Genomic DNA, 23,955 nt, shown 5'->3' with positions numbered 1-23,955 from the left:
CTGACTGTGCCAGGCTCACACCCTCTGCTCTGGGTGTGGAGAACAGAGGCCCAGGATACGGGGAGATGAGAAGGCAGCTAAACATAGGCATCTCCTATGTGACTTCTTCCCTAGACTGTCCATCAGCCAGTTCAGAACATTTCATCTCAGAGTGTCTTATGAACACAGATCTCTTGGTTGGTGGGGGGTGGCGGGAGGGGACAGCACTCTGACCAGGATGCTAAACTATTAACCGCTATGCTCCATGTTTCCCCCACACATATGCCTATAAAAGGAAAATGTAAAAATATATATTTGTATGTGTGCGTGTTTTTAATATATACATATATGTGTGTGTGTATATATATACAGACACACATATGTGTGTTGGGGGTGGGTGTATCTCTCTTTGTTCTCCCTAAGATTTAACCAGAATTGGAGTCCTAGTGACTCCATCTTGTATTGGACAGAATTCTAGTGGTTACAGTTGCTCTTTGGCTGGAGAGCTCCTACTCATTCTTGAAAGGTCAGTTTCTCCCTGATACTTCCTAGCTCCCCCAGGCAGAGCTGGAGGGACCCTCCTCTGTCATCCTACTGACTGCTATATTGGGCCCGGGTCTCTCCAGGCCTGGGTGTGAGTCATCTTTCTTTCTAGATTCACAGCATTTAACATGGTACCTGGCGTGCAGTGATGTTCAAGAAGAGTTGAGGAGATTAGGGATGAGAATTTTATTCACTGCAACCCTTGCTTCCCTAAGCCTGGCTCGGATTGTTTCCTAAAGGTGGCCCAGATGTTTTCCCTTACCAGTATTTAGTATTCTTCTGAGCACTCCTCTAAACTGTATGTCACACCCTCCTCCTTTCCAGGATTCTGCTGCAACTCTAAGGTTTGGAAGGGACCTTTTAAAAGCCTCAACCTGATGCGTGAATTGCTTCCGTGAAAAGCAGTCAGCAGAGTCTATTAAAGTAGTCAGCAGATGGGCAACTTACTACCTCCTCAACCAGTTCTAACGACGGAGAGTTAGAATTTTTTAAAACTCTTGTTTCATTAAGTCAAAATCTGCCCCTCCTTGGTAGTGTCTCCCTACAAGTGCTAGTTCTGCCCTCCAGGGCTACAAAGAGCAAGCTAATCTGGGACAACTAGAGCATCAAAATAATTGAGGACCATTGTGGATTATAACTGTGGAATAAAATAGGAATCTACAAATCTGTATTGATAGATACATAAATAGATGATCTGTCAGTGGAGAAGAGAGAACTCAACTGTTTGGGTGAATGCTGACTGATAAATGTAGAAGAGTTGCGTGGTAAAGGTTAGTTAAGGCAAGAATCACCAATGGATGCTGAAATCTAGAGGAGAAAGTTTGATGGAGAGCAGCTATTTACGTGGTCTCACAGTGGCTCTCCACTGATGGCTTATTAGCTGCAAAGGGAACTATAGTAACCACATGGGAGAATGAGGCATCATGACCAGGTGATCAAAAGTACCTCACTGGTGAGCAGCAGCTGGGTGTCACGTGCTTCCTGACGTGGTACCTCGAAAAGAGTGCAACATCACTTAGTGTTGCATTGCAATCAGGGATGGAAAACCTGAAACCCATCCTGAGGAATCTCGGACAAACCCAAATTGTGGAACATTCTGTTAAAAAAAAACTGGCCTGAATTGTTCCAAAATGTCAGTGCTGTGAAAGATATAAAAGGCTTAGAAATTGTTCCAGAGGAAAAGAGATTAAAGAGACCTGACAACTAAATGTACCGCATGATCCTGGACTGGATCCCACACAGGGGCATAAAATGCTACAAAGGACAATTTTGAGTCAGTTGACAAAATTGGAATATTGGAATTACAGTAATGTTAAATTTTCAGAATTTTAAAATTGTACCATGAAATAATATCCTTGTCCTTTGGAAATACACAATAAGAGTGAGGGACATGATCTATGTAGCCTACACTAAATTGATTCAGAATTTTTAAACAAGTGTACCTATAGAGAGAAAGAGGGAGGGAGCGAGAGAGGGAGAAAATGAGAATGGATGATGCTATACGGGAATTCTCTGTACTGTTCCTGTAACTTTTCTGTAGGTTTGAAGTTACTTCAAAATAGTTCAAAAGAGCACATCTAAATGAAGGTCCATCAAAACCTGCAGTCAGGGAGATTGTCCTTTGAAGGGACAACCTGTTCCTAGGCCTGGGAGGGAGGAATGTTGTGCCTAATGATTAAGGATCCGTGTGCTATGAGGCCAGACCCATGACTGGGGAGCTGGGGGGCTGGGTTGGGAGGGTAGGAATCAGGGAACGTTTCCTCAAGGAATTTATCTATAAGCCAAGACCTCAAATTTGGAGTTAGCTGGGTAAAGTGGTCAGGGAGGGCTTTCCTGGTGGAGGAAATAATGCATAGAAAGGCTGGAGGGTAGAGAGTCAGAGGCTCAACAAGGCAAAATAAGGCCAGGCTACCAGGTACAGGGCAGTGAATTCTGGGCTTTAACCTAAAGAACAAAGGCCAGTGATCGAAGAGTCGGTTTTCAGCTTGGGAATCTTACTCCCTCCTCTACTATTTCTAATGATGGAGAGTTGGAATCCTTTAAAAGCTAAGATGTGTAACATGAAGGAAAACCTTAGATGCTTTTCACAGACATTGCTCCTACCTAAGTCTCCATCTAGCCCAGATGGGCCCTAGGGTCTAGCCATCTCTTCATCCATCCATCCTAGGGCTGGTCTTACCAGATAGTGGCATATCTTGGGGCCCACAATTTTCCGTCATTGCCTTCTGCCCATTAGGCAGATAATAGACCTTTTGCTGCTGCCTCTTAGCGCCCTTGCTTTAGTGGCTGAGGGTTGGGTGTCTGTGTTCAGCCTCTTATTAGTATGATAATCTTCTTGAGTCATGAGCTGCCCGAAGCCGGCAGTTGCCTGCCAGCCCATCACGGTGCCATGTCCGTGAGTTATTAGAAAGGTTTGCGAGGCCAGGATAAACAGCATGAATCAAGAGGGAGAGACAGGCCTCCCCCCTCCTGCCTACATTGCTGTCACGCAGGGAGGATGCCAGAAGGGGTTGGAGTGAGCGAAGGAGAGAAGGGGCGGGAGACAGGGAGGAAAGAGGAGAGAGAGAGGGAGGGAAACAGGATAAACAAAGGAGGCTTGGAGAGAAGGAGGAAGCCAAGACAGAGAGGGGATGAGAGCAGCTCACTTTCCACCACCATTTGGGCTGCCCCTGAGCACAACCAGGAAATTCAGGCAACACGCAGGACCCTACCTTCTTTCTGTTGATGACCTGCTACCATGGCGTGGCCTTGGGTAAGTCATCTGCCTTTCAGTGAGGGCAGCCAATTTTGCTAGACGTTGGCAGGGCTGCCAGCTGCCCTGCACATGCCTAGATACCATGCATAGATGCTTGGGCTGTTGAAATGCTTGGAACCCTTCCGAGGAGGTCTTTTGAGAAGTGATGAGCTTGATCCCATTCTTCTCAAAGTGCACTGATGCTTTCCAGTTACTAAGTTGTCACCTTGTGTGCAGACAGGTCACCACATTAGAGATTTTGCTGGAATGAATAAATTACCATTGGCACTTGAGGATGCCGGTTTTAATCACAGTTGAAGACTTCGGGGGACAAATGCCTTTGCTTCTCTGGTTATCTTCTCTGGGGCTGTAGCCAAAGACCCCCTACCCCGAGTTAATAAATTCAGCTCTGAGGACCAAGCTCTTCTTCCTTCTAACCAGCAGAATCGGAGCTGCTATTATTGCTCTAAGTATTTATGACAACCACAGAAATTCTTGAGAATTTAAATTGAAGGAGAAGTATTTAAATTACATGAAATTGGAAACTAGGAGGTCCAGACTTTTTTGCATTTTTATTAAACATTTATTTTGAGTTGGGGCTGAGTCATTTGATCTCTTCCCATGTTTTCTTTAGAGGGTCATGAATAGGCTTCACCCCATTGGTTTATTTTGAATGTTGTAAGATGGCAGCATTAGGCTTATAGGAGCCTAATGAATTCAAGGAGCACCTGACTGTGGTTTAGGTGACAGACCATGAAAAGGAATTAGAGGGATAATTAGACCAAATCCCTTGGTTTGTTTATCCAGAAGGTATATAAATAATCTTTAAAATGACTTCTCAGGATCATAGTTATCCATCCTTCACTTTAATGAGCACTAATGAACTGGGTGTTGATCAGAATCCAGTGCCGTATGACTTTGGCCGTCATGAGTATCCAACTGGAAGATACCTTGAGTGGCCTTGATTCTCAAAAGCCGTATCGGTGTTGTGTATCAAAACCCAAGGTCAGAGTGCAAGCCTGCCGTAATTTCCCATGTATGAAGGAGTGCCATTTGTCAAGGATCTTTCTTTCTTTCCACCTTCAGTACATACATTGATATATATAAGTGAAAGAGCAGCTGCCTCAAAATAGACAGTAAAACTTTGATTCATTGGAATGTTCAGAATACTCCTTAGTTCCCCTCAACAAATACATATTGAGTGGCTACTGTGTGTCAGGCACGGTGCTAAGCTCTAGGGTTATAGTAGAAAACCAAGCAAATGAAAATCCTTGTTTTTGTGGAGTTTACATGCTAGTGACACATTCTGGCTAATTGTATTTTCTGGTGAACTGAAGAACAAACATCCATGAGTTATCCCATTCATTGGGCATCCTTTACGAGCTTTTTAAAGGCTTTATGGCACCTCTTTTGGGAGTAGGGAAAAGCAGGTGGAGGAAGCTTCCTAAAATGCCTATCCCAGTGTTCTTAAGAGCTGAGAAAACTCAGTTGGCTCTCTGAAGACCGAGGTCTTCCCAGGTGGGTCATAAGCCTGAATATCTATTACTTTGGGCCAGTTCTAAAGACGGTGTAGATCAGGCTGAATGTATACTAACCAGGCTGTCTCTAGTAATTAGATTTTTAAATAATTTCCTGCCACTAGCTTGCTTTCTTATTTTTTACTTCTTAAGATAGAAACACTAGAGGAAAAAAACCCAATTGAGGTAGCGGTGAGCTATATTTAGTTTCAGGTGTTCTAAAACCTTAATGTCCTGGGACACTTTGAGTCTGTTATCCTTTTCAGACACTTTTCAATGTCTTTTCTCTTCATGGAAGTTTTACGTGTCATAGTCATTAAAATCTGATGTGATATATATATATATATATTTTTTTTAATGCAATTTTGCAAACACTTGTCGAGCCCTAAGGATACAAGTGTGAAAAACAAAATCTACATGTCTGCGTAGCTGGGGGAGACAAGAAAAGGAGTTACACATTAGGTGTTACTTAAAAGCAAAGTAGAGGCAAGTCCAGGGTGCTGGGAGAGCAAAGAGACCTAGTGGGACTTACCCTTCTAGGGGAGGGGGCATGCAGTAAAGGGACATGGGATTGGGGAGGAATCTCATAAAGGCTTCACAGAGGAGGCAAGTCCGTAATTCTTTACTGTGAACTCCTCGCTGAGTTTGTGGGCTTAACTCAGATGGAGACATCAAAAAAGGGAAATTTTATTTTATATATTTTTGCATAGATGATAAGAATATATATTATTGGATTAATGATCTCTACCACACATAGAACACTCGCTGTGCTAGGCGCTGCACTGAGCAGTTTACTGGCATCATGTAATCTTCTCACAGCTCCTCCCGTGAAGTAGGTAGTATTAGCTCCATTTTATAGATGAGGAAACTGTGGCCCAGAGAGGTTGTGTTACATGGCTAAGATCACACAGCTGAGAAGCTATAAAGCTGAGCTTCAAACTGGGGTATCTTCGCCTCCAAGCCACTACACGTACTGCCTTTCTTGTAGCACTGTAGTTGCAAACTCAGATGTCTTGGGCTGTGTCTTGCAAGGATTCCTCCATACTTAGGATGAAATACATTCACCATGGGAAGCTGGGCCTTTCTTCCCTGTTATTTATTTGATTTCCAGCTTATTCAGTACAGCCTCTTTCTATCACTTCCCTAAGTAGGTAGGTAGGTACTCTTTTGACTTCAGTAGTGTGTGTTCTAGATCTAATCTGGACTTACTGTATGAGCATGGATGTGCCATTTTTAAAGTCTCACTCTCTTGTTCTTCCATTGGCCACCACTTCGGGAATAGAATCAAGACAAACAAAAGCAATCTTAGCATTTCTGGCTAAAGATGGGGTGAGATGCTGTCATCTATGGCTTTTGTCCCCAGGAGCTGTGTTGTGGCTGGATGGATCCACTCTGAAGCACCCTATCTTTTGTGGGCAAGTTGCAGTTGCCTTTTTAAGAGCCTAAAGCACAGTCACAGCTCAGGCCGTTTCCCAGTCTCCAGACATTTCCACCATGCCCCATCACTCCAAGACTGTCATCAATGCAGTTGTCTCTGCCTTAGATGACAGCGACCTTGCCCCAGCTGTCCCTGGAGGGCGGCAGCTCGATGAGTAAGTCCTGAAGCTTGCTAGATGCGTCTCAGTATTTCACATGCCTGTGTTGGTTGGACAAACCCCAGTATGGGCCTTAGGATTTTCTTTGCCTCAGGGGTCCTGAACATCACTGCTCAAAGTGTCTGTGATGATTATTTATTTTTCTGACTTGTGTTTCTTTTTTCAGCAAATGAGAAGATTGAAGACATCAATGGCTGTCCAAAGAACAGATCGCAAATGGTAAGTGGTACACGGGCAGTGAGTGTTTATGTTATGTTAGTAAGCCCTGCCTCTAAATGATATTGACCATCTTGAAAACATTCACACCACAAGCTTTACTCTGGGGGATTATATTAATAAACTAACAGCCATTTCCAAATAGCCATGGTTTGCTTGTCTGACATTTGTTGGCATCTATTCGAAGATGGCTGTGATTTTTACGTAGGTCGTGAGACAGCGAAAATGGTCCTTGCTCTTAGAAACAAGTTACGCAGAACTGCTGCAAACATACCCTTGTTTAGAACTTGCGCTGATATGACTCTTGCTTTTTCCTCAAAGACCCACAACAATTTCTGTTTGTGTATGGTGCTGGGGCACAAATGGAGTGATGGTATCATAACAACCATCAGAGATTGGGACGTGTGGTCTGATTGCCTTTAAAGGTTAGAATGATGTGAAATCACAACTGTGACAGGAAATGTGAAATGTCCAATCACATCCAGACCGTTCACAACGTAACCTTGACAAGTGACATTCTCTCTGGCGTGATATGCTTAAGCTCTGATATTATAACTTTAAAAAATCTTTAAAAATCTATTCTGTTCTTGTTGCATGTCCTGCACATAATCTTTGAATGAAAATTCATGATCACTGTTGAGTTCAGGGAGCATTGAATTGTGACACAATCTGAGCGCTTAGTTTTTCCCTTAGAAATGCTTTTCAAATATGAATTTTTCCACAAAGATTGTATATTATCAGACTCTGTTAAGATGACGCTAATACCTGTTTAAAATATGAAGGTGGCAACTGAAGGACAACCTTTTCTCCTAGACGTTAATTTGCTTCCAGAAATCTAAAAAAAAAGATAATTTGTTTTCTAACCTCACCCTCCTCCCTTTGAGTAGACACAATTGGATAGTGTCATTCCAGAACACACTGAAGTGATTGGCCTTCCTTGGATTTACTGTTTAATTTTCTGAATTGTTTGTTATCCCAGTGAGTGGACAAGATAGCCTTTTCGTCAACTTTTTATCTAGACACGCAAAGTTTCTTATTATAAAGAGGAGTGAGTGTGCCTGGTGGGGGCAGGGGATGTCATTTTTCACGTTAAATTCTGAAACGAGTTTCTCTTTTGTTGTTGTTCCGCTGGAGATTTTGTTTCTTTCTGTTTGATCCAGAGAGCAGCCCGTCCTCACATAGGAAAGTCCCCATGCAGACGTCTCATGGCTGCTTTGACTTTTGGAAAAGCTTGGCTGCTATTTTTGCCAGAGCTACTACAGCTGTCTGGTGTATTAATAATTGAGAAAATTTGGAAGATAGAAGACTTAATTTTAGTGCAAGCATTTTACACATGCAGTCATAGCTTCTCATGAAAGAGATGTAGTATTTCCGCCTGGGATAGAGATGGATGCGTTTGTCCCAGCGCATTATAATGCATATGTACAACTGACAGCTTAAGGTAGTGAACCTTTTATTCTGTTTGGTGCATTTGTATTTTCTGTACCTTCTGTTGGAGATGTTTGCTGTTAAAGTCCACTTTCAAGCTTACAAAATAATACCGTCACCTCAGATTCTTCCGTGCCAATTTAGTTTATGTAAATATGTTATGTATAATGCTACATAGCACCAACGCAATTTTGTGGTTTCTCTGTAACTCTTTCAGCTATGGAAGTATTGGGTTTTTCTTCATGCACTGTGTTTTTTTTCTTTCTTTTTTTTTTTAAGAACACAGGAATATAAAATCCTAAAATCGTCTGTGGTAATTAGGTCCAGCTCAGGGGCGGGGGGGTTGGGTGGGCAGACAAGGTCTGGTGGTAAAAGTGGCAGAGAATAATTCAGCAGACAGGATGTGAGTCCAGGAAAAGGTCAAAACCTCCACCACAGTCATTCCATTCTGTAGGAAATGAGAAAGGCGATGATAAGGAGCTCGGGGCCATTGTCCTTTCACCTACATCACAAAGCAGTGACAAATCCATAACGCAGAGCTCACCTAGGGCACACAGGAAGTGCTGCTTACACACAAGCACAGGTGGTGTTCTGGCTAATAGGACACCTGTGTGTATGTGTGTGTGAGCACGTACAGAGTTAAAGCATCCCTACTCATGGGAAGTATCATTTGGGAAGATGGCATAGCAGATGAGCTACCATTTCTAGATTCCTAGAAGGTTAAACTCCCAATTAGGCTTTATTTAGGGCAGCCAATGATAAAGATTTGTTGTTGTTTGCTAAATGTTGCCTGTTTGGAGGAGACCAGAAGGGAACATGCACGGAGAGCATCATGTTGGCAAAAGGAAGATGACACACAACGAGAGAATTGGAGAGTGTACCTGCTGGGAGGGTAGCTATGACTCCACTGAAAATCATCAGCATAGAGTTACTGTGCTCACAGAAACAGAGCATCTTCAGAGGCCTTAAATAACGGAGACAAAGAAAAACAATTTTTGCTTCAGAGCAGGGGAATGGGTGCTATTTCAGTTTCCAAGGGGCAAATTATTTCATTAGCTAATCGGTGGGTAGGCACGAGAGCTTTAGTTTTACAGGTGGGGTGCCTCTTCCTCCTCTCGTATCTCCCTCCTCCTGACCTACCAGGCTGCCCGGAGCTCTGCTCTCCAACTCCTGAGCTCCAGGCTCTGCCTCCATTTCTGCTCTCTTCCCAGAGGATGTGGAAGTGAAAGCAGACACCTGTGGCATATGGACTAGAGAATTCCAGAGGCCTTGATGCACAAACATTATGGGCATGGCACTGTATACTTTTAGCTTGTCGATCAGCACACGGTCACAGAGTGCCGACTAATGCCAGGCACTGGACTAGACCAGGTTAGTACCCCAGTGAACAAGATGGGGCCCCTGCCCTCAGGGAGCTCAGTGATGAGTGGGCAGGAGACCAGAGGACAATTAGAACACTGGAATAGTGCAACTGCTCCCATAGACATCTGTGCATGGCACAGTGGGGGCCATTCCACTCCAGGACAAGGGGAGGCTTAGGAGTAACTTTTAGGGGTTGAGTCTTGAAAGGCAAGAGGGTTCACCACGGGGAATGATGAGTGGAAGACAATTCCCATTGCTGGAGATTCTGTTTACCTGAGGATATCCCGGACCCTGCAGAGGAAGGTTTTGCAACCTTTGTTCATGGATCCTACCGTGTGCCATCAGCTGTGTCTGGTGAGACTCTTCTGGCCTCTCCTCAGTGTCAACCCTTCGTCCTGTTGTATCCGAGGTGAGGAATAGGGCATGGAAGAGACCAGAGTGCGACAGACCCCAGAAGCATGGTGGTCTTTTCAGACCTGGGCCAAGTCTTCTGTAGTCATCGTCACCCCCCAGGTGGCAGCGCCTCAGGGAACAGCCCCACTGGACCCTGGAGTGAAGTTTTCTAAAGGAAAATACCCGTGGCGATCAACTCCTGTGGATGAAAGTTGAACCATGGGATGTGAGAAATGGTGGTTAATATTGTTAATATCAGCACTCACAGGCCTCCACGCAGTGCTTTAAGGCCGTTCACTCTCATGGGCACACTCGACCCTCCCGACCCTGCTGTAGGCCAGCGTATCAAGAGACACTGGTGCCGGCAGCTGGAGGGCTGTCCGCAGGGAGAGGCAGAGCCAGGACCTTTGGCATCTCCTGTGATCCTCTCGTGGGCCTCGTAAAACAGGACTGTGCCTGCAGCCGATATGCAGAAGCATGGCCGTGGCTTCCCCTTCCCGAGCAAGCCTGGCCTCAGCTTGTGCTGAAGGAGTCCTTTGCTCTCTTTCAGTCTGACATAGATGCTTTGGGGGCCAAATCCTCGGAGATGGAGCTGTAGAAACAACATTCCCCCCACCTCCTCACCCCCCCAGTCCATCCATTTGGCCCTTAAATAGGTTTGTGTATGTGCGTCAGAGCTGGTTAAAATGTTTCGTCTGTTTAGCATTGCCAGGGCAACCCGTGGGGCATCCTTTTGGCTTTCGAGTGGGGTGTTCAGCAGGGTTACGTGTGTGTTTGGAAGGAGAAACATTGCTTGGAGCACAGCCAGTGGACGCTGGGGCTGCCACTGCCTTGCGCCTTGAACCCGCTGTACTCCAAGACGCTGGCTCACTTTGGAGCCTAGGAAAGGAGCAGCAGGGGGTGGTTTTCTTTTTTCATCCTTACTATTTTAAGTGGTTTGGCTTTGCGTTGTCGATTAGAAGAGGTGCAAAGTTAGGAAGGCTGCCTGTCCTTTCAGGCGCTTTCAGTGGAAAGCCCTGGCCTGTTTTCTGCTCTGGCCCGGGGTCATCTGGGGCCTCTCAGTGCTTCTCACCTGCCTGCCCACCTCCTCCTGGGCCCTCAGGGAGTCCTGCCTACTTCCCTCAACCCTTCTAGACCGAGGGCCTGCCTGGGCTTGGGAATCAGACATCGAGTTCCTTCTCTGCTCTTCTGTGGCCTTGAGCTAATTATTTAACCTCTCGAAGCCTCTGTTTCCTGTTCTATAAAGTGGGGTTGATAATAATACGAACCTCATCAAGTTTTTGTGAGGACTAATGAGGCAGTCAAAGTGATAACGACGGATGACAGTAATGATGATGAAAATAAGCCATAAAGCCAAACAGTGTTTGCTGTGTGCCAGGTGCCGTCCTAAGTGCTTCACAAATAACCTCTTAGTTCATCCTCCCAACAGCCCTTTGCGGTAGGTGACCTCATCACCCCCCTTCTCCATAGCACATGGTCAGCACTCAGTCAGCGGTGGTTTCTCCCATGATGATGATTTGTTTTAGTAGCCATTCAGGTACTGGGGGACATGGAACCCTTGGGAAATCTGAGAAGAGCTCCTGGCCCCCTCCTCCCCGGATCACACATACCCCGGAACTTTGCATACGGCCTGAGCAGCTCACGGATCCCAAAGTCCTCTGGGGCTCCACAGACCCGCACATTCGACGTGCCTGCTGCTTAGGGCGCTGGTCTGCTCGTCACCCTGTCCTTTCAGAGGCCCCTGTGGGAAAAGCCAGCAGCTAGGCTCCCAAAACAAGAGGAATTGGCTCTTAGACACAGAAGGACAGGACACTGGTTTTCAAACTTCTGTTCCAGGAGCAGAACCCCCACGCTTTTCTCCCAAATAAAATTGTATGTGGCACCCCACATGTGAAAGTGACAAAAACTGCATTAGTGCTTTACATAGAAGTAGGCAGCCCAGGGAGGGCCATCGTAGCATCTCCCTTTCACCTGCCTCTTCCCTCCCCCTCCCCACTGTCACATTTGCCCCTGAAGCCCCCTTTCAGAAGGCCAGCCCCTGAAAATACACAGCGCGATGAAGCCTAGGGACCCCCTACCCGGGCATCAGCTTCCAGCTCTGTATAGATCCAGCCCATTCTCTGGTCCTCCTAAGTCTCCTGTAGGAAGAGAGACCATCAACTAGGTCGTCTTCACCTCTAACCTCTGGAGGTTACAAGGCCTCAGGCCTAAGAGCATGGACCCTGAAGGTCAGCTGCTTGTGACCCAGGGCATGTTCCTTAGGATCTCAGGGGACCAGTCTCTGTAACGGGGTTAGTAACAACTCCTGCCTCCCAGGGTGCTTTGCAGGTGTGCATGAGACCATCTGTATGACATGCCCGCGTGCTGCCGAGCACAGAGGAAGCACACAGTTGATGTTAGCTCTTAATAGGATGAGGTTTTTCAAGATACCCCAGTATTTTTAAAGAAATAGATGTTTCAAGACCGGCCAGCCTACCTTTGGGTGAGGGGATTACCACCGTGGCCTTGGCTAATCCACTTGGCCTCCCGGCACTGTACTTCCTCCCCCGGGAAATGTGGGAAGTGACAGCCCTATGAATAGGTGCAATTATTGTTTGTATTTTGCACGTGGAGACTGAGCTTTAAAAGGTTTTTTGGCCTCAGACTACTTGCCTAGGAGGCAGAGCTGGAGCTTGAACCCAAGTCTGTCTATTCGGAGAGCCTGTGGTGGTCCCTTCTGCGACAGAGAAAGGGTGTAATAGTCTCCACCTCACCAGTCCCTTATTTCTCACTCGTGAGCACAGTAGAGCCAGCTGGGTTTAGCTGACAGTTAGTGAGAAGGGAGGAGAGTGGGTATTTCTGGAGATTGCCTGAGTTGACCTGTCGATGGGAACTCAAGAGCTGAAAAAGGGGCAGGTGGCCCCCAGTCAAAGGCAGCCTCTTGAGAAGCGCAGGAAGAGCCCTGGCGCCAGGTACCTCCGACTGCGTTCTGCACAGAGCTTCCTGGGCCAGGAGAAGGCTGTCTGTAACAAGATCAGGTTTCCAGCCCCAGTGACCTTGAGCCCTCCCAACAGCTGCCAGAAAGCTGGCCACATGCCTGGGGAGTGTCTGAGAGCCTTGGGCAGCTGAGTTGCCTCTTCCCTGGGCCCTTGGACCTATTTTTACATGACCCTAAGGGCACACACGTTACAAAACCAAGAAAGAATGAACGTCCATGGGCCCCATAGAATCTAAAACAAAGTGGAGAGTCCAGGGCCAACATGGGCAGGAAGCATCCACTGCTTCCCGTTCAGGGGGCACATCCAGCATCACTGCATGTGTTGTGGCTGGCATTCTCTTTCAAAGATGGCGGCCATCTCCATGTCTGTCTCTTACCTCTTTGGTCACCTCTCTGTTCAAAACCATCATTGGCTCCCCATTTACCTCTCCATACTCTTGAGCACACAAGAGAAGGGCCTTCACAATCTAGTTACCACCATCTCCTGCCACTTGGCCACTCAAACTCTATACCCCCAGCCATACTGGAACTTGGGGTGCCCCAAGGAGGCCCTGTACTTTCGTGCCTTGTACTTTGATGCAAGCTGTCCAGTCTGCCAGGAAGACCTGCTGACTGTCCCACCTGGGCAATGTAACCTTGAATATTCAGGTTAACTGTTAACTCAAGTAACTGAGATAATTAGGTGCCTTTTGTCCCTTGTGTTCCCAGGTGTGAAAGCGTGTCTCATAACCTGCTCTTTGTGGTTGTCTGTTCAATTGTCTTCTTGAAGGAGATGCTGTATCTTTCACCTGAGGATCTAAGCACCTATCACTTAGATGACTAGCATATAGTAGGTGGTTAATAAATGTTGGGTGGATGGGCGGACAGATGGAAAGACCGAAGAGGGAGCTGGCCTGGATGTGTCCATGGGGCTAGAGGATTATAACATACTGTTATTCTCATATCATAATCTACTGTTGAGCAGTGATTTGAGCGCTGGGTGTTCACTTGGAAGTTCTTTATGGGATTTAAGAAATGGATATTTAGCACTATTCTAGAAGTGTCTTTCCTTCTCTTAATTCTTTTCTCCCTTGGTTTATCCAGAGGATCCAAATAGAACATGGCAGCTAATTTTTCGTTTACTGAGTTCTTTTACGTTGCTTGAGGTAAGCATGTTTAGACATCTTTACAATTACCAGAGATGATTAACATTGATAATAAAAATGAAGACAATTACTGTTCTAAGTGATTTACATGTTTTAACCCACTTCATTCTCATAACAACCCTATGGAGTAAGAAATATATTTTGTTCATTCCGTTAAAGGGTATGGAGAACTTGGACCCTGATGCCATTTGCTGTGCTCTGCCAGGGGCCAAATGTGAGGCACATTGAAGAACATCTCGTTCTTTCCCCCTCATGCTGTAGAGCCTAGGGTTATTGCCTTTGTCCCTGATTCTGTCCGGGTTTTTATATAATATTAATAGCAAATACATATACAGTACATTGGGGCAATGTTTTAGACATTTTATCTGCATTATAACTGGTTTTATTTTCATAAAACCCTATGAGAGCAGGTACCTTTATTATTTCCACTTCACAGGTGAGGAAACTGAGGCAGAGACAGGTTTAGTAAGTTTCCTCAGGTCTCACAGCTAGTAAGCGACAAGCTGGGGTTTGAACCCTGGAAGCCTGGCTCGAGAGTCCATTCCCTTAACTGTTATGCTATCCTACATATAAGGAAATAGATGGAAGAAGAGAAAATGACTGACGTGGAGGTGCAAAAATTATATTTGTAATACTGTCTCCTCATGTAGGTAAGGGCAGAGCTTTGGGATGAGGCATTCCATCATGGCAAGGAGATTTGGGATTAAAAAGAATAAGCATGGACTCTGGAATCAGACAGACCTGGGTCTCACATACTGGGCCCGTGTGCTGGGCAAGTTACTGAAAATCCGAGTCTTTTTCCTTCTCTGTAAAAGGGAGATAATTATGGAAGTTGCCCCCAGGGTTGCCAGGGATGAATGAGAGACGGTATTAAAAGCACCTGGCTCATGAAGAGAGCACATTAGACTGTCATTCCCTTCTCTGTTGACAAGTCACATATTTCCTAACTATTAACTTGTGCATTAAAAAGGCTTTTCATATTCAAAAAGTAGGTACCAGTGTGGTAGGCTGAACAATGGACCCCCAAAGACTTCGACATTCTAATCCTCGGAACCTGTGAATATGTTCTCTTAAATGACAAAGGGGACTTTGCAGAGGTGATTAAGTTAGGGATTTTGAGACAGGAAGATTATCCTGGATTATCTGGGCAGGCCCAATGTGATCACAAGGATCCTTCTAAGAGGGAGGCAGGAAGGTGAGAGAGAGAAGATGTGACCGTGGAACATGGAAGCAGGTCAGAGGAGAGAGAGGAAGAGAGGGAGGGAACATGGGGAGCGTGGGGGAAGGGGAGAGGGAGAGAATGAATGAGGTTGGAAGATGCTACTTGTCTGGCTTTGAAGACGGAAGAATGGGCCGTGAGCCAAGGAATGCAGGTGGCCTCCAGAGCTAATAAAAAAGACAAGGGGACAGATTCTCCCCTAGAGCTTCCAGAGTAGATGCAGCCCTGCGGACTCCTTGATTTAGCCCACTGAAACTTGATTTTGGACTTCTTTTTTTTTGTTTAATTTTTATTGGAGCATAGTTGACCCAATCAGTTATACATATACATACATCCACTCTTTTTTAGATTCTTTTCCCATAGAGGCCATTACAGAGTATTGAGTAGAGTTCCCTGTGCTACACAGTAGGTCCTTATTAGATATCTATTTTATATACAGTGGCGTGTGATTTTGGACTTCTGACCTCCCAGAATTTTTTTTTTTTTCCGATCCCCAACTGGGGTTCGAACCTGTGCCCCCTGCAGTGGAAGCATGGAGTCTTAACTGCTGGACAGCCAGGAAAGTCCTTATTTTTTTTTTTTTTCCTCCCAGAATTTTAAGATAATAAATTTATGTTGTGTTAAGCTACTAAGTTTGTGGTCATTTGTTACAGCAGCAGTAGGAAACTAATACACTCTGGGACTCAAGCAAAGTAACTCTGACTGTATTAGCAAGCTGTTCGGGTTTATAGCAGAGGCTCATTTTGCCACTGTGTGCCTGGTAAGTTTCTGAGTTGACTGGAAGTTGCCTCCCTTGATAGAACACTTTGGAATGGAGTTTTGCACATCTGTACATTTACTGCAGGTCATTGCAAAGAAGTGTGCGGAGACAGAGGCCCACATTTAGTTTCCAGCACTGTGACCATATCATGGGCTGCCTCAGATACTGAGCTCAGATACCGGGAGTGGCAAGTGCCATTTCGTCTTTTAGAAGTGGATACGCGGTATTCCTGATGTGAATGTAAACTCAGGAGTAAGTACTATGCTCCCTAACTAACGTGTGTTTGTCTTGTAATTAATACGACACTTAAGCACACTTTATGAGAGACTTGTATTTCATATGCTAGGTGATCCCGTCAAAGCTTTGTAGTACATATAGAGTGTTTTCTTTATCTTTTAGTTCAGTGAAAAGCTCTGTATTTCCAGCACCTGGCCTAGTGCTAGGTACGTTGGAAATGCTCAGCTAATCTTTCTCAGATGAATGAGCCAAACAATAAATGGTCCAGCCGTCTGGGAGCTTCCCAGAGAGTGGGGCGATGGTACCCCTCAAGGTTTCATATGTGAAATACTAGGCACTTTAAAATGCTATCAAGAAACTTAAGTAATCCTAAACCAAGAAATTCCCAAATCCAATCTTTTATAAAAGTGTATGGAAGTGATAACAGGTTATTTTCATTAATAAGGGAAGGAGCGTTTGGAGGTTTGGCAAAACCTACTATAGCCACTGCGCTCCAGCTTTAGTGAGTAGGAGAACCACCTGGAGGGCTTGTTCAAACAGTGCTGGGCCCCACCCCCAGAGTTTCTGATGCAGTAGGTCTGGGAAGGAGCTGGAGAATTTGCATTTGTAACAAGCTCTTGGGTGATGCTGAAGCTCCTGGTTTGGTGACCTTACTTTGCCAACCTTATCTTAGAGCCGAATAAAAAAAAACTTCTTTTGGGATATGGCTGTGCAAATATGCGTTTAAACATCTATCAGTTTGCAAAGTTCTTTAAATTTTTTAAAATTAATCTCTCTAAAGGTTTATTTAATTTTAACTAATTTTTTAGGAACGCTATATATTTTTGATTGAGATACAATTGACGTATACCATCACATTCATATCAGGTGTACAAACATAATGATTCGACATTTGTATATGTTGTGATCACCACAATAAGGTTTAACTAAATATTTTGAATGAACCTATCAGTTTACTTTTTGGAAGGATGAGGACGCCTTAGACATCCTCTTGTCTGAGAACTGTGGTAAGTTCTAAGTTGATAGGATCTGAATTGTGTCTGCAGCTGTGGTCTTGGAGTTTGCAAGTGTCTTCTCTACCTCTTCCAGTTCACTTAAGCTCTGTGACCCTTGGTTTCCTCCATTGAAAACCCAGGTGATAATCCTTTAGCACATTGTCCTTAACTGCCTGCATCCCACCAGACGTTAACTTCTTTGAGGGCGGGGTCTCATCTCTCCATCTGCCCATACCACCTGACATCTGGTGGATGCTCAGTGAGTATTAACTGAAGAAATCCCCATTACACCTACTTTGAAACTGAGGCATTTTGAGTGGCAACATGTGGTGCCCCGTAAGGTTAAAGCAAGTATGTGGATGGGTGGGGAGAGAATAGCTTCAGATCTTGAGCTGAAAGAGAAATTGGATGGTGATTTATAACCATGTAGATTGTGGTTTATATAAAAGCCATCTGGCTTCATGCTTGGATCCATCTCCCTGCATATGTCTTCATGGGGTTCTTATGTTTCAGCCTAGCATCAAAGGGGTGTTTTGGTATGCATCTTTGTTTTTTACTTTTTATTTTTTTCCCATGAACTAGAACTTAGCAAGGAATTCCTGTTGGCACTTTGGTAAGGCATAGTTAGCCTGTGGTGTCTGCGTGTTGGGAACTGGTCAGTAGGTGAAAGCCTGTGTGCTCACTTAAGCAAAGAGAAGAGAACAGCGGCCAACAAGCTGAGTTCAGGTCCCAAAAGACCTTTTACAACAAAAACTAAACAGCTGCCAACCATTCGATGAAAATCAATATACTTCACAAACAATGAGCTTCCAGCTTTTTTAGGGAAAAAAAAAAATTGGCAGTACTGGATTGGCACTCCACAGGCAACAATTGGCTAAAACTGGATAGCAGCTGTCCTCTTTAGGTAGGTGTAGACTGCGTTAGTCATACTCCTCACCATTCCCTATTGTCTTATACCCAGGCTCTTTTACTTCGTTTTTGCCTGCCTACCCCCTGCACACATTTGAGGTTTTTGACCCCCAAACCATTGTATTCTTATAAGTATCATGAACTTCCTCAGGAATTCTAAACACTGGCATATGGTAGTTTGAAAAATCCCTGTTATGGGAGCATTTTGACATCAAAATAATGCCTGTAATGTTTATATTGGTTTAAATAATTCCTGCCCTAGGAGATTTCAGACACTGTAAAAGAACATAAATATCTTCCACAAAACATGTCCAGAAGGATGTGGGAGAAGTCACTCCTTCCTCTGCGAAGTGCCCTTTGTCTTTCTGATGTAATGATTGGGTTTAGTTTAGATGGATTGATTACTTGCCTTGTCTTACTACTGGAGGGCCAGGGAAATGACAAAACGGGGCGGTCATTTTTCTCCTCCTCAGCGATAGTGAAGCTGTTGCTGCTCGGTTGTTAATGCCCCATGTTTGTGTAGACTTCAGAGCTTACAAAACACTTTCCAGTAAGTGTTCGAATTGCAACTGTGCCATTTAAAACCGTGATTTTAGGAAGGCACTTTAACACTCTGTGCCTCCATTTCCCCATCGGGAGAGTGATGATAATACCTACCTTATCGGGGCTTCCCTGGTGGCACAGTAGTTAAGAATCCGCCTGCCAATGCAGGGGATACCGGTTCAAGCCCTGGTCCGGGTGGATCCCACATGCTGCGGAGCAGCTAAGCCTGTGTGTCACAACTACGGAGCCTGTGCTCTAGAGCACGTGTGCCACAACTACTGAAGCCTGTGCGCCTAGAGCCTGCACTCGGCAACAAGAGAAGCCTGCACACCACAACGAAGAGTAGCCCCCACGCGCCGCAACTAGAGAAAGCCTGCGTGCAGCAACAAAGACCCAACGCGGCCAAAAATAAATGTAAAAAAAAAAAAAGCTAACAACAACAACAAAAAAGCTAACTTATCTAACTGAAAGGTGAAAAATAACTGAAATAATAATGTACGGAAAAGAATCTAGCCCAGTGTTTCGTGTTTTCTAAGAGTGTAAATATTAGTTTCTTGGGAGGGATAAGAAAATGATAATTATCCCCATTTTACTGAAAGGAAAACTGAGGCTTGGGGAAATTAAGTACCTTGCTCAAAGAGAGCCAAGAAGCTCTGAGAAACCTATCGTTCCCCAGACTTCACCTCTGGTCCTGGGAAATCCTTGATTTCCATCTCCCCTTTTAAAATTTCCTCTTTGTGATGGTGCCATCACAATGCCGATCACGACCCTGTGGCATGAGTTGGCTTTTCCTACGGAGTAGATTCCCACATTGGTGCGAATGTGGTAACAGTCATGTAGAGTTGCGTAGGGTGGCAGAACCTGACGAAAATCTCATCTTTCTCACACTTTGCCCTGAAGGAACAGGAAGGCAAGAGGAGAAGGGTAGGTGACCTGGGCTACCCTTCACTATTGTGAAGGACGACTAGTGCTTGCCTTTTATGGGAAGTTTTGAGATGAATCAGCTTGGAATGAAAGTCTTGCCCTGCCCCACTTTGCTTCTGTAAGGGGATGGTGCAGAAGAAATTCTTAGAACTGAAGCAAAGGGCCTTTGAGGGCTTAGCTTGTGAATGGGGTGTTTCTTCTGACTTTATATATATAAATCAAAGTGCATCATCGTCAGTCTTTTGAAACTCCTTTGAGAGACACTTGCAGAGATTTGATTCTGAGTTTCAGAATTTACAGATGCTTTGTTTATCAGTGGCTATAGAGTGCTCTATTTTTATGATCACCTGGCAGTATGATTTTAGCTTTTGGAGGGAAGCATCTTCCTAATATATTGATAACAGGTAGAACCACATGAAATGGCCAGTGTGTAACCATTTTTACCTACAAAAATGGCAGTTTTTTCTGGTTCAACTGAATACTTGACAAGGATGGGATGAGTAACAGGTTCGCATTATATACAAGAATTGTCACTATTTCTTCACAGGTGCGTTAACCATCTTGTAGCCTTGGGAATCTCAAGGATATCCTGTAATAAAGACCTTCCTTGTCTTGTTTGTTCTCCTCTTTCAGTGACTTTGACCACACCTCTGACATTCTGGCTGTGGCAGTAAGTAGAGTTGAGAGTCACTTTAATTCTTGATGATATTCTTACTTACTTTTAATCTCATATAATTTTTGGTTGGCAAGTAGCTCTTTGCCTTGATCACAGATTTTGGAATTTGAAACTATTGGCCAAATCTAGTTTCTTGGTGTATTTTGTGTACTACTTGGAAAATCTCCCAAATTCTATGTTAGTGTCCACTAGGAGGCTATAATTCAGGCTCAACTCTTTAGCGATACCTACAAACAGCTTTTGAAATTAAAAAATGGATTGAAGTGTAATGTATGTGAAAGGTCCTAGTATTATGACTGGCATATGGTAATTGTTAGCAGCACCTGGAATTAGAGTGTAAACAATGGTGATTTTTTTTTTTTTTTTTTTTGTTGCCCACACTGAATGGCTTGTGGGATCTTAGTTCCCCAACCAGGGATTGAACCCAGGCCCTTGCAATGAAAGCGTGGAGTCCTAACCACTGGATTCCCAGGGAATTCCGAAATACGCCATTTCTTTTTTTATTTTTTTAATGGCGATTTTTGAATTAAATCTCCTGCAGAAATTAACACTACAGGTGATACAAACAAGGAGAGGATAATAGAACAGTTGGCTTCCTTCCGGCCATCATCACAGTGAGAGAGCAAAGTCTTATAGGATCCTGAATTGAGTATTAAAGCATTTAAACTTACCTGCTTGGCTTTGCTTCCCTGGTTATCGATGCTGCCAGGATGCATCTTGCACTTAGGTACATCATGCTATCCTTGGAATTGCGGGGTAGGAATCCACGGATCAGCTACTCATGAGCAACCCGGAAGGACCATAAGCTGCAGACATTGGCAAGTTGGCTGAGCCACAAAACTGAGTTTTACAGGCTGATGTGAGGGAACTGGTCACCAAGCTGGTGAGCCAAGTGTATAACTCTTGGCCTTCATCTACAGATTAAGTATCCCATTGCCCTGTTCTTTTATATGTGTTGGTTTTGTGGGTGAAATGATAGATTCTAGTGGTATCTCCAAAACTGAGGATTTACTGCACTCTTGGGGTGTATCAGGGATCTGCTGTTTTGCTTTATTTTGCATTTATGCTCTGCTGCGTCTTGAAGACTTTGTGGTGGCTTATGGGTTAAAGCACGGAAATATGGCAAAAATACAGAAAGCACCCAGACCTTCTAAAAAGATCCCAGTGAGTCGGTGTCAGGCTTTCCAGCAGGTGAGCTGATAGGTCTAAGTTAGCCTGTATCACCTTTGTTTAGTGGGATGATATTTGCTTAAAGTCTGCCCTTGCTCAGGAGGCTGTCTTTTCCACAAGGGAAGGACCACACTGTCTCATCACCACTGTTTCCCCTTCCCTTAGAGCAGGGCCTGGGAGAGAGTAAATACTCAATCATCACTTTTCCAGGAATGAATGAGGCTGCCAAGTCCCAGTTCGTCCCTGGGTGAAATTCTCTGACAAGCACTGCTCTTCCCCATTCGTTCAAGAGGCAGCTGTGTGTTTGGGGTCTAGAAGTTGGAATCTCAGTTTGTATCCTTCTCTGTAGGTGAAGCCAGAAGTTTTCTGCAAAAAAAAAATGTTTGATTCTTCTTAACAAAACTACTTGTCTAAGGCGTAGGGTTTCCTGTGTAACTTAGCAGAGGAGACTTTGACCTGAGAGCTTTTTAGATAGAAAATACTGATTCCAACAGGGACAAAGTGAATTCGAGCTTCAAGGAGCCCATTCATAGAGAGGCTGTACTAGTGTCATAATTTAGTGGATCTCAGAATGTCTCACAATTCCAAACGATCTTTCGCTTTTAGAAGTTGCCATGGGTGTCTAGTACTCTGCCATTATGGGATTGTGTGAAGAGCTTTTTTTTTCTCTTTTTAACATCTTTATTGGAGTTTAATTGCTTTACAATGTTGTGTTAGTTTCTGCTGTATAACAAAGTGAATCAGCTATATGCATATGTTTATCCCCATACCCCCTCCCTCTTGCATCTCCCTCCCACCCTCCTTATCCCACCCCTCTAGGTGGTCACAAAGCAGGAGCTGATCTCCCTGTGCTATGCAGCTGCTTCCCATTGGCTATTTATTTTACATTTGGTAGTATATATATGTCAATGTTACTCTCTCACTTCGTCCCAGTTTACCCTTCCCCCTTCCCGTGTCCTCAAGTCCATTCTCTACGTCTGTGTCTTTATTCCTTTCCTGCCCCTAGGTTCATCAGAACCATTTTTTTTAAGATTCCATATATATGTGTTAGCATACAGTATTTGTTTTTCTCTTTCTGACTTACTTCACTCTGTATGACAGATTCTAGGTCCATCCACCTCACTACAAATAACTCAATTTCGTTTCTTTTTATGGCTGAGTAATATTCCATTGTATATAGGTGCCACATCTTCTTTATCCATTCATATGTCAGTGGACACTTAGGTTGCTTCCAGGTCCTGGCTATTGTTAATAGTGCTGCAGTGAACATTGTGGTACATGTCTCATTTTGAATTATGGTTTTCTCAGGGTATACGCCCAGGAGTGGGATTGCTGGGTCATATGGTAGTTCTATTTTTAGTTTTTTAAGGAACCTCCATACTGTTCTGCATAGTGGCTGTATCAGTTTACATTCCCACCAACAGTGCAAGAGGGTTCCCTTTTCTCCACACCCTCTCCAGCATTTATTCTTTGTAGATTTTCTGATGATGGCCATTCTGACTGGTGTGAGGTGATACCTCATTGTAGTTCTGGTTTGCATTTCCCTAATGATTAGTGATGTTGAGCATCTTTTCATGTGTTTGTTGGCAATCTGTATATCTTCTTTGGAGAAATGTCTATTTCGGTCTTCTGCCCATTTTTGGATTGGGTTGTTTGTTTTTTTGATATTGAGCTGCATGAGCTGCTTATATATTTTGGAGATTAATCCTTTGTCAGTTGTTTCATTTGCAAATATTTTCTCCCATTCAGAGGGTTGTCTTTCGTCTTGTTTATGGTTTCCTTTGCTGTGCAAAAGCTTTTAAGTTTCATTAGGGCCCATTTATTTTTGTTTTTATTTCCATTTCTCTAAGAGATGGGTCACAAAGGATCTTGCTGTGATTTATGTCATAGAGTGTTCTGCCTATGTTTTCCTCTAAGAGTTTTATAGTGTCTGGCCTTACATTTAGGTCTTTAATCCATTTTGAATTTATTTTTCTGTATGTGTTAGGAAGTGTTCTAATTTCATTCTTTTACATGTAGCTGTCCAGTTTTCCCAGCACCACTTATTGAAGAGACTGTCTTTTCTCCATTGTATATCCTTGCCTCCTATGTCATAGATTAGTTGGCCGTAGGTGAGTGAGTTTATCTCTGGGCTTTCTGTCCTGTTCCATTGATCTATATTTCTGTTTTTGTGCCAGTACCATATTGTCTTGATTACTGTAGCTTTGTAGTATAGTCTGAAGTCAGGGAGTCTGATTCCTCCAGCTCCGTTTTTTTCCCTCAAGACTGCTTTGGCTATTCGGGATCTTTTGTGTCTCCATACAGATTTTAAGATTTTTTGTTCTAGTTCTGTAAAAATTGCCATTGGTAGTTTGATAAGGATTGCATTGAATCTGTAGATTGCTTTGGGTAGTATAGTCATTTTCACAATATTGATTCTTCCAATCCAAGAACGTGGTATATCTCTTCATCTGTTTGTATCATCTTTGATTTCTTTCATCAGTGTCTTATACTTTTCTGCATACAGGTCTTTTGTCTCCCTAGGTAGGTTTATTCCTAGGTATTTTATTCTTTTTGTTGCAGTGGTAAGTGGGAGTGTTTCCTTAATTTCTCTTTCAGATTTTTCATCATTAGTGTATAGGAATGCAAGAGAT

At 44.0% G+C, this 23,955-nt stretch overlaps 1 protein-coding gene across 2 annotated transcripts in view; it reads left to right on the top strand.

The window, feature by feature from the left end:
- NAV2 (neuron navigator 2) overlaps nt 1-23,955 on the top strand; it is a 395,564-nt gene that overhangs the window by 128,393 nt on the left and 243,216 nt on the right. For both annotated transcript variants that reach the window (XM_089915047.1, XM_022583768.3), the window contains exon 3: nt 6,535-6,587. In XM_089915047.1, coding sequence (XP_089771173.1) covers nt 6,535-6,587 — 53 coding nt within the window. The remainder of the gene's footprint in view (nt 1-6,534; nt 6,588-23,955) is intronic.

The sequence above is a fragment of the Delphinapterus leucas genome, chromosome 7 (genome assembly GCF_059928025.1).
Source record: "Delphinapterus leucas isolate spDelLeu-1000000601 "Yukka" chromosome 7, BTC_Dleu_Yukka2, whole genome shotgun sequence".
NCBI lineage: Eukaryota > Metazoa > Chordata > Mammalia > Artiodactyla > Monodontidae > Delphinapterus > Delphinapterus leucas.
Note: the sequence above shows the minus strand (reverse complement) of the source record. Positions and strands in the feature narration are given on the sequence as shown.